The sequence below is a fragment of the Tyto alba genome, unplaced genomic scaffold (assembly GCF_018691265.1).
Source record: "Tyto alba isolate M040663 unplaced genomic scaffold, T.alba_DEE_v4.0 Super-Scaffold_2, whole genome shotgun sequence".
Classification (NCBI taxonomy): Eukaryota; Metazoa; Chordata; class Aves; order Strigiformes; family Tytonidae; genus Tyto; species Tyto alba.
Genome location: NW_024881282.1, coordinates 52,718,734 through 52,733,021, shown reverse-complemented (window position 1 = coordinate 52,733,021; position 14,288 = coordinate 52,718,734). Strand labels below are relative to the sequence as shown.

Below are 14,288 nucleotides of genomic sequence, written 5' to 3'. Positions count from 1 at the left end.
TTATTTCCTTCTTAAGGGATCTCGTTTGTCCACCCCAGAGTAGGGGAGGAAGGATGTGAAGAGACAGTCAGAGGGTGGCTCTCTCTCAGCCAAAGCCCAAGACCTTGAGGGAGGTGCGGGAGTGGGGGAAACGCCGAAGCCCGGCACGGAGCCCAGGTGCGAGCGTTTCCCTCGGGGGACGGCAGAGACGCCGGGGCCCTCCCTGGCCTTGGCGGCCATCTCCCCGTGCCACGGCGAAGGTTTGGGCGGGAGAGAGAGGACCGATCGCCGGAGGAGGGAGAAGGCTGTGCGGGACACCCTGCCCGAGGAGCCCGGGCAGACGCGCGGACCAATGCCGGGGCACGGCTTTTCCGAAGAGGTCGCTCCCCGCGCCCGCCACCGGGTGAACACCCCCCCGCCCCCGCCCCCACCCCCCGCTCCTTAAACCCGGGCAGCCGCTGTCCCCGGAGGCGCCGAGAACCGGCCGCAGCCTGCGCTCCGCCGGGCCGCCCCGGCGGCGGAGGGGCCGCGCTCCCACCGCCCCCACACCCGCGGCCGGAGCGCGGGTGGCGCGCGGCGGGCCCGGCCCAGGCCCCGCCGCCTTTGTTCCGCGCGGCGGCGGGGCGCCCACGTGCAGCGGCGGCACCGCGCCCGCGCACCCAACCGCGGGGTGTGTGTGTGTGTGTGTGTGGGTGGGTGGGTGTCTGTACGCGCGCGTGGGGCTGTTAGCCACCCGTGGCCCCGCCGCGGCGCGGCGCGGGGGCAGCCGTGGGGAGCAGGGACCCCGGCCTGGCCCTTTAAACCTGCCGCGGCGGCGGGGCCGGGCCGGTGCGGGACACGTGAGGCGCCGCCGCGCGCCGCCGCCGCTGCCCCTGTTGTGCCTGGCCGGGCGCCAGCCCCACCATCGCCGGGGTTTTCGGTTTTTCGCTCTGCCTCCTCCTCCTTTTCTTTTTTTTTTTTTATTTTTTTGCACAGCCCCCTCCTGGTTTTTCCACCCACGGGTAAAGGTGGTTTTTCCTTTTTTTTTTTTTTTTTTTTTTTTTTTTAAAAACCCTCATCCTAGTTTAGTCCGTGGGCAGGACTCGCATAATAATATTTCCAGTCTCAGCAGCTCGCATCACAGACACGAACCCAGGACCGCCCCCCCCCCTTTTTTTTTTCTTCCCAATCCCCCAAATCGTTTTATTATTATTTTTTAAATGATCGCTCTTTTTGCCCGCTGCTCCCGCTGCTGCCGAAATCCCCGTCTTCCCAGGGTGCATGCTTCTGGCAAGACTGTGCAGTGTTCTCAGTCCATTTTCAGTGTGTCTTATCTTAATTTGTCCTGATCCGATCTAAGCGCGATAGCCACCACTTGCTTTCAATTTGTAGGATTTTTTCCCCTTCTTGGTTTGCTCCGACTACCCTCGGAGTATTTCCCTCTCTCCTTGCAGTTCCAGGGTTCCAATTTACTCTGCCTTTTCTCTTTTTTTTTTTTTTTTTTTTTTTTTTTACCTCCCCTCTTTTGAATTGCTTCATGTTACTAACCATTCCTAAATTGTAAGAGAGATTCATTCCCCCTCCTCTTCCAGCACCACCAGCACCACTACCACCATCACCTCCTCCTCCTCCTCCTCCCCTTCTCTTCTCCTTTTTGGCAGCACCAGGACGTCCGGTGTGGTGGTGGCAGCGAGCAGCAAAAGCAGCAAGAGCTCGTTTTGATTCCCCCCCTTCCAAGGTGCTGTGGAGAGACTGGTTTAAGGCAGAGCAGCAGAAGTCACGATGAGTGCACAAGGTGAGGGACCCGGTCAGCCTTCCACTGCTGCCCAGGAGCAACCTGCAACCGCAGAGCCTCAGAAGAGAGGACGAGGCAGACCCAGGAAGCAACCACAAGTCAGTATCGTATAGATACGTAGAGCCGCAGATCTATAGTATTATAGGCATGTACGTGTACGTATTAATGCTGCAAGTGAAGGCGTCCTGGAGCCGGGGCGGGGGGGCTTTGTTGTGCGCTGCTTTCTCGGCGAGGTGGTGCAGAGGCGTTTAGCGAGGAGCGGATTTCTGTGTTTCGGGGGCTTCTCCGGGCGCCCCGGCGGGGGGACCCCGCAGCCCGGCAGCGGCGGGGTGCTGCCTGCCCGTGCCCGAGCCGCAGAGCCTCCTCGGGACTTTCACTATTGTGCAGGGAGCGAGCTGGGGCTTTTCAATGTAAATGGGGAACATGGAGCAGCGCGGCTCCGACCAACCAGCGCTCGCTGGGTCATTTCGAGCTGATTTTGAAATTGCGAAAGCGAGGAGCGGGGAATGGGGCTCTCCTGTCTGTCTCCTCTCGCAGCCCTTGCAATGTCTCAATCTGTGTGTGTGTGTGTGTGTGTGTGTGTGTGTGTGCGTGTGTCGGGTCCCACCGGGGGCTGCTGCCGCCTCCGAGCTTGACCAGCCCAGCCCCTGACTGCCCCTAGATCCTGGGGTTAGGGGGGGAGAGGAGGGTGTCTAGAAAAGTCGCATAGGTTTTTTCGCCTTTTTTTTTTTTTTTTTTTTTTTTTCGCTCTCCCCTGGCGTCCCCCCCCCCCCCCCCCCCCCCCCCCTTTCCTCACCTCCCCCCTCACCCCCGTCATCGTATGCAGAGAGGTGCCCCCGTTGCCGATGGAGGTGGGGGGAGGTAGCCGGAGGGGGCTTGCCCTGCATTTGCAACACCTTTTGCCTCAGCTCCGGCGCTTTCCCAGGCAGGTCGAGGCGAGGGGGACCGCTCCCGGGGCTCGCCGCGGGGACCGGGCCCCCGCTGCCTCCCTCCCGCACCCACAGCCACCTCCCGGGCCCCGAAAGAGACGCGATGGGCTCCTTTTTTTTTTTTTTTTTTTTTTTTTTTTTTTTTTTTTTTTTTTTTTTTTGACTTGCAAGACCTGAATCCGCGCTAAGGTTGCTAGATCCGTGCGTTATTTCCACTACCCACCCTCCCCCCTTTCCCTTCCCTTCGTCTCCCGAAGTGCCATTGTCGCATCGCCTGGAAATGCCGGGCTGCGCTCAGCCCCCGGCCCCGGGAGCCCCCCGCGCTTTGCAGCCCCTCCGCCGGCGCCGCCGCGGGGGGATTTTGCCCACGGATGCAACCAATTAAGCCGGCAGTTTCGGGGGGTGGGGTGGGGTGGGGGGGGGCAGCGCGGCGTTGTTCGCAGCCCTTTCCATGCCTCCCTCGGCAGTCACGACCGGGAAGCAAAGGCTGCCTGGGGAGCTTATTTTTAAAAGCGAGCTTCCGCGGGCTTTAAACATGTTTGCTCCCATTCATTAAGCATCAGCCCGCTGCCACGGGAGCCTGCGAGGGGCTCCGAAAACACGGAGGGAGCTGAACAGCAGAACCCCGAGCTGGGGTGCGGGGGGGGGTGGGAAGCCCGGCTGCTTTTCTCGCCCCCTCTTTTCTACCGATGTGCTCCTGCGGATTGCACAGAAAGTCCTTTTTGGAAAGCCATAAAAGCGGAGCCCCTGGGTTTCCCGCTCAGCCCTCGGTGACACTTATTTCACCGGAGCGGCTCCGGGCTCTGCCCCCCGCCCCGCTTCACCCTCCGGGCTGCCCAGCCCCAGCAGCCGGCATCAGCCCGGCGAGCTTGCACCGGGGCTTCCTTCTTTTTTTTTCACCCCCCCCACCCTCTTTTCTTCCCCCCTCCCTCCCCCCCCTTCTCCCTCTTCCCCCTCTTCCCCTATAGCGTTTGAATGTATGGAAGGGAAAGAAAAGTGCGTCTCCTTCAACGTGTTCAGCCCAGATGTGCGGTGCCTGCGAGGCTCGCCAGTGAGAGCTGGAGCAGTTTGGGAGTCCCCTCGACAGCCTCCCCTCAACCTACCCGGGAATTAAAAAGCTGAAGGGGTTTAAGCTGGTTTAAGTTAATAAACTGCATTTAATTAGTTTTACCACATCCTGTAATCTGAATGAAATGTATAATATTTAAGACTAGAAGAGTTTTATAGTATTTATGATTCACTGAATAAATATTTGGAATCCGAACTCTTAGTAATTCATACCCATTTTTAAGGACTGGTTATTTACTGTCAGGCAGAGGAGCTACTAAAGAAAACAGCTAAAATAATCAAGTGTTCCTGTCGAGTCATTTTAGACCTGGGTTTCTGTTTCGGATATTTTCCTTCGTAGAGTTTTTTTGGCTTCCTAGTGCTCTATTTGAAGAAACTTTTACATTTGCATTTTAATACATACCAATTATGTTTAGAATAGGTGTGAGTATAGTGCCGACTGCAGAAAAAGAGAAAAAAATCCTCTCAAAATATTTGCCTTTGAGAGAGAAAATAGTCTAAGCTTCCTTTACAGTTTTCCAGTAGGTAACTTCTTTTTCCCCAAAAAGTTTGTGCTAGAAACTGTATATGATAATTGTGTCTTGCTGACATTAAATGTAATTGAAATTAAATGGATAACTATTGTTTTTTGAATAATTGTTCTTACATGAGGGAAATCACAGCCATCTCTTAAAAATGTGTTTTCTGCTATAACTTACGTGCTAGAATATGCAAACTTTTCAAAGTATTTTATGCAATTACAAGGGAAGTTAAAGTCTTTTATTGTGCAAAATATATTTTTTCTTTACCTTGAGTTGTTTAAATTTTTCATGTTGCAGTTTAAATATTGTGTTATTTATTTATACTATCAATTTATTTATATGTTTTAAGTAACTTCTCAGTTACAGTTTATCCTTCAGATCTTCTGGGTTAGTTGTAGCTTCTTGCCACAATAGCATGTTTTCCTGTATTTAGGAACCAACTGGTGAACCTTCTCCTAAAAGACCAAGAGGAAGACCCAAAGGAAGCAAAAACAAGAGTCCCTCTAAAGCAGCTCAGAAGGTGAGATTATTAAAGAGGGAGAGTTCCTAATGCTGTTTTTTCATTAACTGGTAGTAAAAAATCCAGTCATTTAGGCTGTGAACTGTGGGGTTGGAACCCTTTTAATAATAGAAGCTACGTAAAGCATGTATTTTGCATTTTTAAGATTAGGATTAGCATGCTGCATGAAGACCTTAGGTACAAAACCTATAAGGACTGCTTGCTTTTTGAATAGCGTACAGATGAGTGAAATAACATAAAGTATTTGATGTGTTTACTGAGATCTCCTGTGTCTAACAAGGGCATCAGTATTAAGGATATTATTTTCTCGATTAAGATTTTTGGAAAAGGAAGATTAATTTCTTGTCCACTTACAGTCGTTACTACTACAGACAAAATCTGTATATTAAAGCTAAGTGTTTTGTCAAATATAGGTTAATTAGAAATAAATCCAATTATGTGTTGATGGAAATAAGTGCATATGTTGAAATTTACAGCTTTAAAATGTGATGGTAAAGTAAACTTGAGTTACAGTGAAAGCCTACTATATCTTGTTTAGTAATCAGTTTCGAAGAAACTTTTACTTGAAGTGCTATTAGTCTTCTGAAGCCCTACTTCTGCTTGGTGATGGAAGCAAACTTTTATTCTGGTGGTTCTGAATGAATTCAGCTATAGGAGAAGTTCCCTGAAGTCACTGCACTTAGTGCATGGACTTTACATCGCAAATACAATGTGAAAATGTGACTCAATTTTATTTGAATTGGGGGAAGCTCAGCATCAGAACACTGTGCTTTTAAGGCAAATAATACCTTTCTGTAGGAATTATTTTAGTGAAGGCAAATGGTTGTGCACAGGCTTGAAAACAAATGCGGGAGTTTTGTTTATGTTGATGGTTACACAGCAGTTAGCACTAATTTACAGGTACTAAATTGGAAACAAAAGCTTACAAAATCTGGTAGTGAACTGTAGTGCTTAAAGTGTATCCGTATCTTTTAAGTAGATCTGTGACAAAAGGTGTGTGGAAGCTATTTGTGCTAATTATGGTTAATTTTTCAATATGCCTATGGAACTGACCATAATAAGTTTGATCGTTTTCAGTGTTATAAATAACTACAGCAACTACTGATAAATATTAAATTATTAGGGGGTGACTATGGTTTCATGTCTGTTTTGTTATAAGTGTTTGCAGCATCTGTTTGAGGGACGTTTTCCAACTCTCTTTAAATTTAAAATTGTTTTTTACTTTCTGAGCTGGAAAAAAGCACTATATTCTGTCAAGAAGTTCATGAATTAGTAAAAAATGCTTTACAGGTTAACTATTTAAAATATATCACAGCCACTCTGCAACCTAGTGAGCTTAAAGTGTTGATTTTTTTCTTTATATAGTAAAAATGTTCCTCAGATTCACTTTATAATAGTTTAAATTTCACTCTTCAAAAGAGAGAGAGCAGTTTTTTATTAGTCTAGCAAATCCAAATGTGAGCTTTACTATTTTAAATATTACTCTTAGGAGTGTTGGCTTTCCTAGAAGAAATATTTGTAGTAAGATTAAATTTTAAGTAATTTGTAGAAATGTGTTTTAAAAAGATATTTCTAAAAGAAATATTAACATAATTTCATGTATAGGAGTGATTTGGAAATCAGTATAAATGGAAAATAACTTTAAAACATTCCTATATATGTAGGTATATCAAATCAAGAGCTTTCCAGATGATTTTGGTACATGTAGTTGGGGGTTTTTTAATCTAATTTACGAACTGAGCAATTTCATTGTAACGTTTTGATTTTCAGAATGCATCAAGTTACTGCTCTAATTAAAGCAAACCCTTTGGGTGTTGATAACGTAAAAAATTGACCCAAGACCACATGTCTTTTTATCATAAAAAACCCCTTTGAGGGGTATGTAATTACAGGTCTTATTTGTTTCTATGTTTATAGATAAAGTATATAAATGTTTGATAAATCCTCTAAAACATAAAAGTTACAAAGCCTTACTAGAAGAAAGTCAGTGAGATCACATTTCAAATAAATATTTTAGCTCTTTTTCCAAATTGATAATTAACCCTCTCTAAAATGGTTCAGCATCTCACCAGGCATCTCAAGGTATCTTTTCTGTGTAATATTAATTCTGATAGTTTTTCTAACAGTAACATGAATGGAAAGGTTTTGGCACTGTAAGAAAGCTTCATTTGGTGATCAGGGTATCACCTCTTAAAAGAGCTGTGTGTTTGATATTGTGGTAAACATATTTACACACACATATGCATACATATATTTATTTAAGGCTTTCTACAGCCTGTTTCAACTCTCAGAAAGAGAGCTAGCTAGCTTAGCTTAAGCACCTCTACATGTGAACCTGTGTCCTATCCATGCAACTGGAAATTGCTGGAATTTCTAAAGAATAGTGTGTGGCCTGTGTGTTTCAAAGGGAGCTCATTGAAATGTATTAGAGTGTTCACAACATGTAAGAGGAACGTCGGCCGGAGAACCCATGGAGCAGCCATGAGAAGGCACTCATGATTAATTGATTGGGTGTTCTCTTGCAAGCCATTACACATAACAATTAAAAATGTATTGCACAAACTGGCGGTGAGTTAAAAATACTCCAGAACTGGGACTTTGCTTTGTTATACTTCAAAAAGGAAATACCCTTAAATCAGTTGAGGGACAATTTATCCTGTGTTGTGTATTTAAAATTTCTTGGTTTGTGGGATTTTTTTTTTTTTTTTTTTTTTTTTTTTTAGCTTTCAGAGCTTGTGTTTGGTCTTAGTAAACTGGCCTTGGGGCATCTGAAAACAAACTGTGCTTGTTAGGAAATTAGCAATGTGAAACTTGACAATGCATACAGAATGTTGCAAGACCAATTGGACAGCTAATAATGTGGCAATTACTCTAATTTTAGGTAATATGCATTTTTTTAAAAGTCTTGTGTATCACAGATGCCTAACTTCATATAAACTGGACACAAAAGGTAAACTGCATTTTACAGAAAACCAAACAGTTTCTCAGTTGCTTAATTTTCATGAACAGAAGGAACACAAGATGTTAGCAGATGAGAAGAAATAGTCACAAAAAGACTCTTAATCACCTTGTACTTGAGACCCCACAATTAGACTGTTATTGAAGTTTGTGTCTTTAAACAGGTCATTCTGTTACTCATTTAAAATATTTGTAAAAAATCAGCAAAAAAGTAAAGATTTTCTTTTTTTTCTGAAGAATTACTAGTTTTGCGGGAAGATCCTAGTAGGGATGTTCCTTTTTAGTTTCCTGGGTGTTCTGTGGTTGAGATTTATTCGTTAAGCTGAGCAGTGTTCGCAGCCCATCACACTTCCCTTAAGCATTCAGGGGCTCTTCTTTGTTTAGCTCCTGTAGTTGGGCTTGACAAAAATACTGTATAGGCATAAATACTCTCCTGTTTGGAAGGAGGAAATACAATTTTGGGGTTAAAAGAAGAAGGGTTAGTAGCTACTATGTGTTTGATATCAAAGAAAATGTCAAGGGGTATCCCAGGAATATCTAAAAGTAAATGCTCTTTAGTAAATTTCACCTTCAGTTAAAACATGTTGAGTTTTGTTGTAGGTATCGATGCAGTGAAATTCACTGAAAATACCTCCAGATCTTGCAATGCCATCCTCGGAAAACCAGAACTTGTGGTACTGTGTGTGACTACACTTGCTACTGTCTCTACATTACATGGCCAGAGTTTGGTATGTAGAAAGGCATGTCCCTGAGTTAAGCAGTCCAAAGGTAAAAAAAAAAAAAGCGCATGTGACCAGGACTCTGCCCTAAATTGGTTCATGAAAATCTGTTTGGCTTCTCCATGCTTCATTCATTCTCACCAACACCAGTCATTACAGGCTTAAAGGGAAAACAAGATCAGATTTATCAAGCGATGGTAGCATGGTTATTGTACCCAAAAACATAGGAGACCTCAAAATCAGGCATTTTGAGCAAGATGGGAGAAGCAGAAGACTGACTCCTGTTTAGAATTAAAATGGGTAAAACAGGACATGAGAAGTGTAGTATTTTTGTAGCTAGCCAATGCCTAAGTTTCTTTTAAGAGTGTTTTTCTTAAACAAAATAATTTTTTTTAGGAGAGGGACACATTCCTGGGCAAGGTCTTTTGACATGGTTTGGCAACAGTGATCTTGCGAGAATTCTCGGTTATTTCACCCAACTTACAGCTCTGACTCATTTTATCAGAGGTCTCCAGAAGATCATTTTGCAAAGTGGATAGAGTTCTCCAAATTTGGATTCTGTTGCATTTGAGATCTTCCTTGACAATAGATAGATGCCTAAAGAGCACTTTAGAGCCATTCAATTATTTATACTTGTCTTGTCTTGTTAATTGCTTTCAGTAGTACAGCCTCAGTTGCTGTCTGGGCACAGCACATTTATGCAACAAGGAGGCAGAGATGATGGGCAGTCAAGTCCTGTGGTTGCTGACAGCAGCTGTTTGGACCCAGAGTTTGATGGACCTGTGGTACAGGGCTTAAGCGAATTGCAAATCTGCCTGGGGACTGTTAGCTGCTTCCAGATGGCAATGACTGGAATGGCCATCCTCCTTACCTGGGACAAAAAACCCCCAAAACATTTCCTGTATAGATCATGCACTTAAAAGTGAGTAAATTCAGTTCTGTTCCTAGCGAAAATGGCATGTTCATATTATTGGTTATAAGAAATGTCATAATTTTTCATGAAATATAAACTTGTGTTTGATAACATACCTGACTCTCCCTTAAGTTTGGTGATTTCATGTCTCAGCTATATAGAGCAAGATTGTGCCTCATAGTGTAGCACCAAATGTTAAGAACAACCTGACCAAACACACCTCAGTTTCAAAAAGCACTTTGGAGGATGAAGGCTGCCGCAGATCCCTTCTTGAATAAGTAGGTACCCACTGCTGCCGCGTGTAGGGTGGCTGGGAGCACGTGCATCTTGCTTCCCAGCTGAGAATCCGTGTTACCTCCGGGTGGTTTAGGGCTCTCTTTGGATTTGATCCAACTTCAGAGGCAACACTTCAGGTCAAGCAAAGAGCCAATGGACTGGCACGTTTCTGATTATTCAAATACCTGTTTCAGAGGAAAGGCAATGCTTTGGCACTTACGTGTTCCTTATTAATTACTTGAAAATTATATGGAGAAACATTGAATTATTTGTCTGATATGCAATAAAACCTCTCCTCAAGTGCTTAAATTAAAAGGCAGTCTTGTGCAGTTGGAGGTAATATAGGCTGTGTTTGCAAAATGCAAACTAAAGAAAATCCAGAGGGAAAGAAGTAGACTGTTTTCCTAAACTTCGTGCCTTTATCTTCACTGCTGGACTGCCGCTAGTCCTTTGGTCGTTCCAGAAGTGTTTTGTCTTTCTCTTCCCTTGGAATGGAGATAAAACCATCCACTTTGGAGGTTCCTGTCGTTCATTTTCTGCAGTTTAGTCTGTGGAAACCTTCCTATTTACTTACAGAATTACTCTGTACCAAAACATCATCTCTGGCATGCCCTGCTGTTTGCTCAGCTCACCTCTGGGAAAGATTTGGTTTTGATAAGAACTATGGAAATGTTTTTCTTCTAACATGAGGTGGAAATCATATACAGCAGGAATATAGTGCCTTTCAATCTGAAAGGTCCCCAAGCACTTGACAAACTGATATCCAAACTTGCCAGCGGGACCACTAGCCACTTCTGACATGGACCTTCCTCAGGGGTAAAGCTCAGCCCTGTTCATGGCAAGCAGCCATGCTGCGTGACAGTTTATGGCAGGAAGCGAAGATTAGTTATTCAAAGAAATCTCTCATGTTCTCTTTCCTATCAAACTAGATTATATGCTGTTGTTAGAGTTACAGTTTGTGTCAGGTTTGTAGGAACTTTAATTGTGAGACCAAAGTAGTTTTTGCTTCCAAACAGTTAATTTTTTTTCGTAGAGTTTTGGAAAAGTGGCTTTCCTTCAGATGCGGTAAAATACAGAAGAAAATAAATGGCATTTGTGCTTTGATAGCATGTCAGGTGTTGATTTGTTAAGAACAATTTTAACCAATATTTTCTTTTAAGATTGATGCCCAGTGTTTCATGAAATAAACATAAATGCAGAGAGCTACAGCTTGTCAAATCTAAACCACATCTTTTTTTTTGCATCTTTTGGGCTCTAAGGTATAAAGAAATGAACACTTTAAAAGGAAACAAAACTGAAACAGACAGCTACAGTATACAGTAAATGCACTTAAGTATCCTCAAAAGAGGGTTTCGCCTTACATGTAAGACCGGTATAAACAATTAAAAAGCGAGTTTACTCTTTTAACAAGTCTGAGTGATAATTTTGCCCTTTAGGAGTGTGAATTATATTTTTCACAGGTTTCTTCTTGGTGAGATATTTATTTCAAAGTAATTGCATTTAACTCATAGAGCAGTTTTTTTATAGAGATTCCTCCACTAATTCCTCAGCTCAAGTTCTCTTTTAGAGGCATCCGATTTACACAGCATTGGGTTACAGTATATGTTACAGAGATTGACCAGCAAGTGATTTATTTAATGACACAGTGGATTTCTAAGGCCAAATCAAATACACATACAGTTAACTGGAAAAAAAGCAATTAACGGAAATGTGGAAGCACATTTACAGAACGTGTACTACAAGTCTTAATTCTCAGGGACTTCATATGTGTCAAGTCCTGCCCTCACTAAAGCTGGTGGCAAAATCCTCAATACCCTCAGTGGGGCAGGATTATTTACCTGATGAGGTGTATGGATCGGCAGAGGCTATCTAGAGAAAAATAACCCGCCATTTTAATTTTAAAGCCTGTAAGTATTTTAGCGTAGTGCGTAAGTAGTAGTATTCACAGTGTCACACAGTGAATTAATGGAAGAGTCTGTAAGAGAACCTGTATTTCCTTTATGCTGAGCTCCAGGACCAACTGCTGGGTTTACATAAATATAGCTGTCACTTCTAGGGCACTTCCCATGCTGTCTCCTTAAACCTGAAAAGGGAAGGTGTATTTTGGACCAGTGAAAGGTTTGCTTACATCTTAAGGATGCGCTTTTCCCTGGAAATCTTCACATGAAGTAGAGAAGTTATTTCCCAGTATCAACACACACGTTTGTGGTGATAGTCTGTCCAAATCCATTTCGTGTGTGAACAGCATGAGACTAGAAGAAGGAATTGTGACGGCTATAAACTGCTTTCTTGAGGCTTGAAACAGGCTGTATTTCAAATTTAGTATATTCAGGTAATTTCTGACAGCCTGCAAAAGACTAGATTTGATGTTATTGGGGGTTCTTAGGTTCCCAAACTGCCCTGCACCCCCATCTGCAGCCTCAGTGTCCCATGGATGGCCAAGGCTGGGGCACTATGGGCTGTTCTGTGGGTGCTGAGCTGCTGGGTGTGCATGGGCACGCTCCTCTGTGCCCCTGGACACAGTGTGGGTCAGGGCTGGGGGCACCCTTGGGTGCAGGTGAGGCATCCCTGGCCATGCTGCCTAGGAAATGTTAGAACAAGCAACATAAACACTTTCCACCAGAAAACCCATAGAGCGGGAGCGGGGCTTTGTGCCACCCAAGAGATATCATTATGGATAATGTTACAGGAAAGGAGTTCCTAGTTACCAAGGCTGTTAAATAATGCTGAGATATAAAACATGTTGTGTTTCTTTTCCCTTTACAGAAAGCAGAAGCCACTGGTGAAAAGCGACCCAGAGGCCGGCCCAGAAAATGGGTAGGTATTTCACTTCCAATCATTTGATTTATTTGCTGTGTTATAAAGCATGTTATAAAGTCCATTCTTTTAGAGGACAATTATTTCTGCTTCATTTGTAAAAAAGAGTATCCATCTTCTGCGTCTGTTTGTTCTGGTGGATTGACTAAAGGGTTAAGATAGCAGGGAAGTTAACCACAGCTTCCTACCTTTAGACTCTGGTAGTTTGCTCAAGACACTTTACTATTAAATGTTTGCTGGGAGTGAATATTTATGTGTCTCTTATCAGCATGAAAAAAGGCACAACTCTTCCTTCAAAAGAGAGTAACAATGAGATAACTTGTTCAGTAATTGACTGACAAAGGTTAAAGGGGCACTGTCAGACATCAGAAGGTGATTAAGAGAGGTGATAACATTCAGGGGTAGTGTGCACAAGATAAAGTTTAAAAACCAAAAAGTCTTTGTCCTGCATTGCCCGGAAACACAGCATATTTTCCTTAAATCCAGTGAGAAAGAGCAGAAATGAACAGCAGGATACTTGCACTTAGAATTTAATATTTCCATTCCGGGCCACCTTCATGCCTCATATAATTGTAGTGACTGGTAATGTGTTTCATTAAAAGTTTCTTCTCTCCCTGGCCATTTAGTCTGGTATGTGGCTATCAGACACATGTGTTTTGATTCTTTGGCTGTGGAAAGATTTCAGTCTCAGATGCTTGAAATTCTGTGTTCTTCCTGATGTTTACAGCTAATGAGAATCTGCCTTGTGCACCTCTGCACTGCAGGTCTTTCATTTATGCACAGGCTTTCAAAAGAAAATTGAAGGGGATGTCACTTGCAAAGCATGATCGGGTGTTAGAAGATACAAAGGCGTGGCCATGTGCTCAGTCACAAGTTAACATTTCAGATTTCTCTCTTCCAGTTCCTTTTCCCTTTACCTGGTCAACATTCATCTTTAAACTTTTTCAAATCCATCCCTCCCCACCTCAGTTTTGCTCCCTTACTTTGCTTTGCTTTCTCTTTCCTCTCTGCAGTCCCATCATTTTTTCCCCTCATTTTATTTAGTTCTTTTGCATAGATGTTAACACAGCTGTAAAAGTATATGCTTTCAAAAGCTCAAACAGCACCAGAAGGTACTTAAAACTACAGCTGAGGTTCTCCAGAGTGTCAGCAGCAAAACACAGGAGAGATGACTTTAACAGTCACTTCAAGAACTAGTTCTGTAGCGTTGTCCAGTGATGAAGTACCCCGGGATATTTATTTGGAGAAAGCAGACCATTACACACCATGTGTATTGCTTATACCTGTAATTTTTAAGTCAGGAAGATTTCAGGTATGTGAAGAGGCTCACTGGCATTAGAAAAAAGGTGGCATATTCAAATGTACCTGTGCTGGTGATCTTCTCAAAGGCAGCTCGCAGAAGGCAAATGCCAAGTGCAGTAAAACATGTATCGGTTACCATATGCTTCCTCCCGTCCGGCTCAGACCTCACACATGTGGATGCCCAGTGGTAGCTTGATCCTCACCTTGGGTGCAATCTCAGGGGAAGCATCAGAAATAGCTGGTTTCTGTAGTAATTTATAACAGGCAGGACATCCCCACTGCATTAGGAATGAGTAGAGATGGTCGAAGAGCTCTGTGAAAAGGGAAGATGCAGCAGTCTGAAATGTTAAGATTTTCTTTCCCAAGCACCCATAGTCAAAAAGGAAGGTGAGCTTTCAGTGAAAAGGACTAAATATAACGCTTGCGGCACCTTTCAGGCAAGAATGTTTCCTTTTATTTTGGTATCTTCTTTATGAGGAAGAAAGAATAGGCAGTATCAGTGGAGCATTAAG

The 14,288-nt window shown here is 43.8% G+C and overlaps 1 protein-coding gene across 3 annotated transcripts in view; it reads left to right on the top strand.

Annotated features, from left to right (window-relative positions):
• Window positions 1-677: 677 nt before the first annotated feature.
• The window catches only part of HMGA2 (high mobility group AT-hook 2), a 121,234-nt gene continuing 107,623 nt past the window's right edge, over window positions 678-14,288 (top strand). Inside the window, exons 1-3 of one of the 3 annotated variants that reach the window (XM_032999960.2) lie at window positions 678-1,851; window positions 4,705-4,791; window positions 12,424-12,474. In XM_032999960.2, the coding sequence (XP_032855851.1) occupies window positions 1,741-1,851; window positions 4,705-4,791; window positions 12,424-12,474 (249 nt within the window). In that variant the 5' untranslated portion in view covers window positions 678-1,740. The remainder of the gene's footprint in view (window positions 1,852-4,704; window positions 4,792-12,423; window positions 12,475-14,288) is intronic. The other 2 variants (XM_042793288.1, XM_032999958.2) reach the window with 2 other exon arrangements.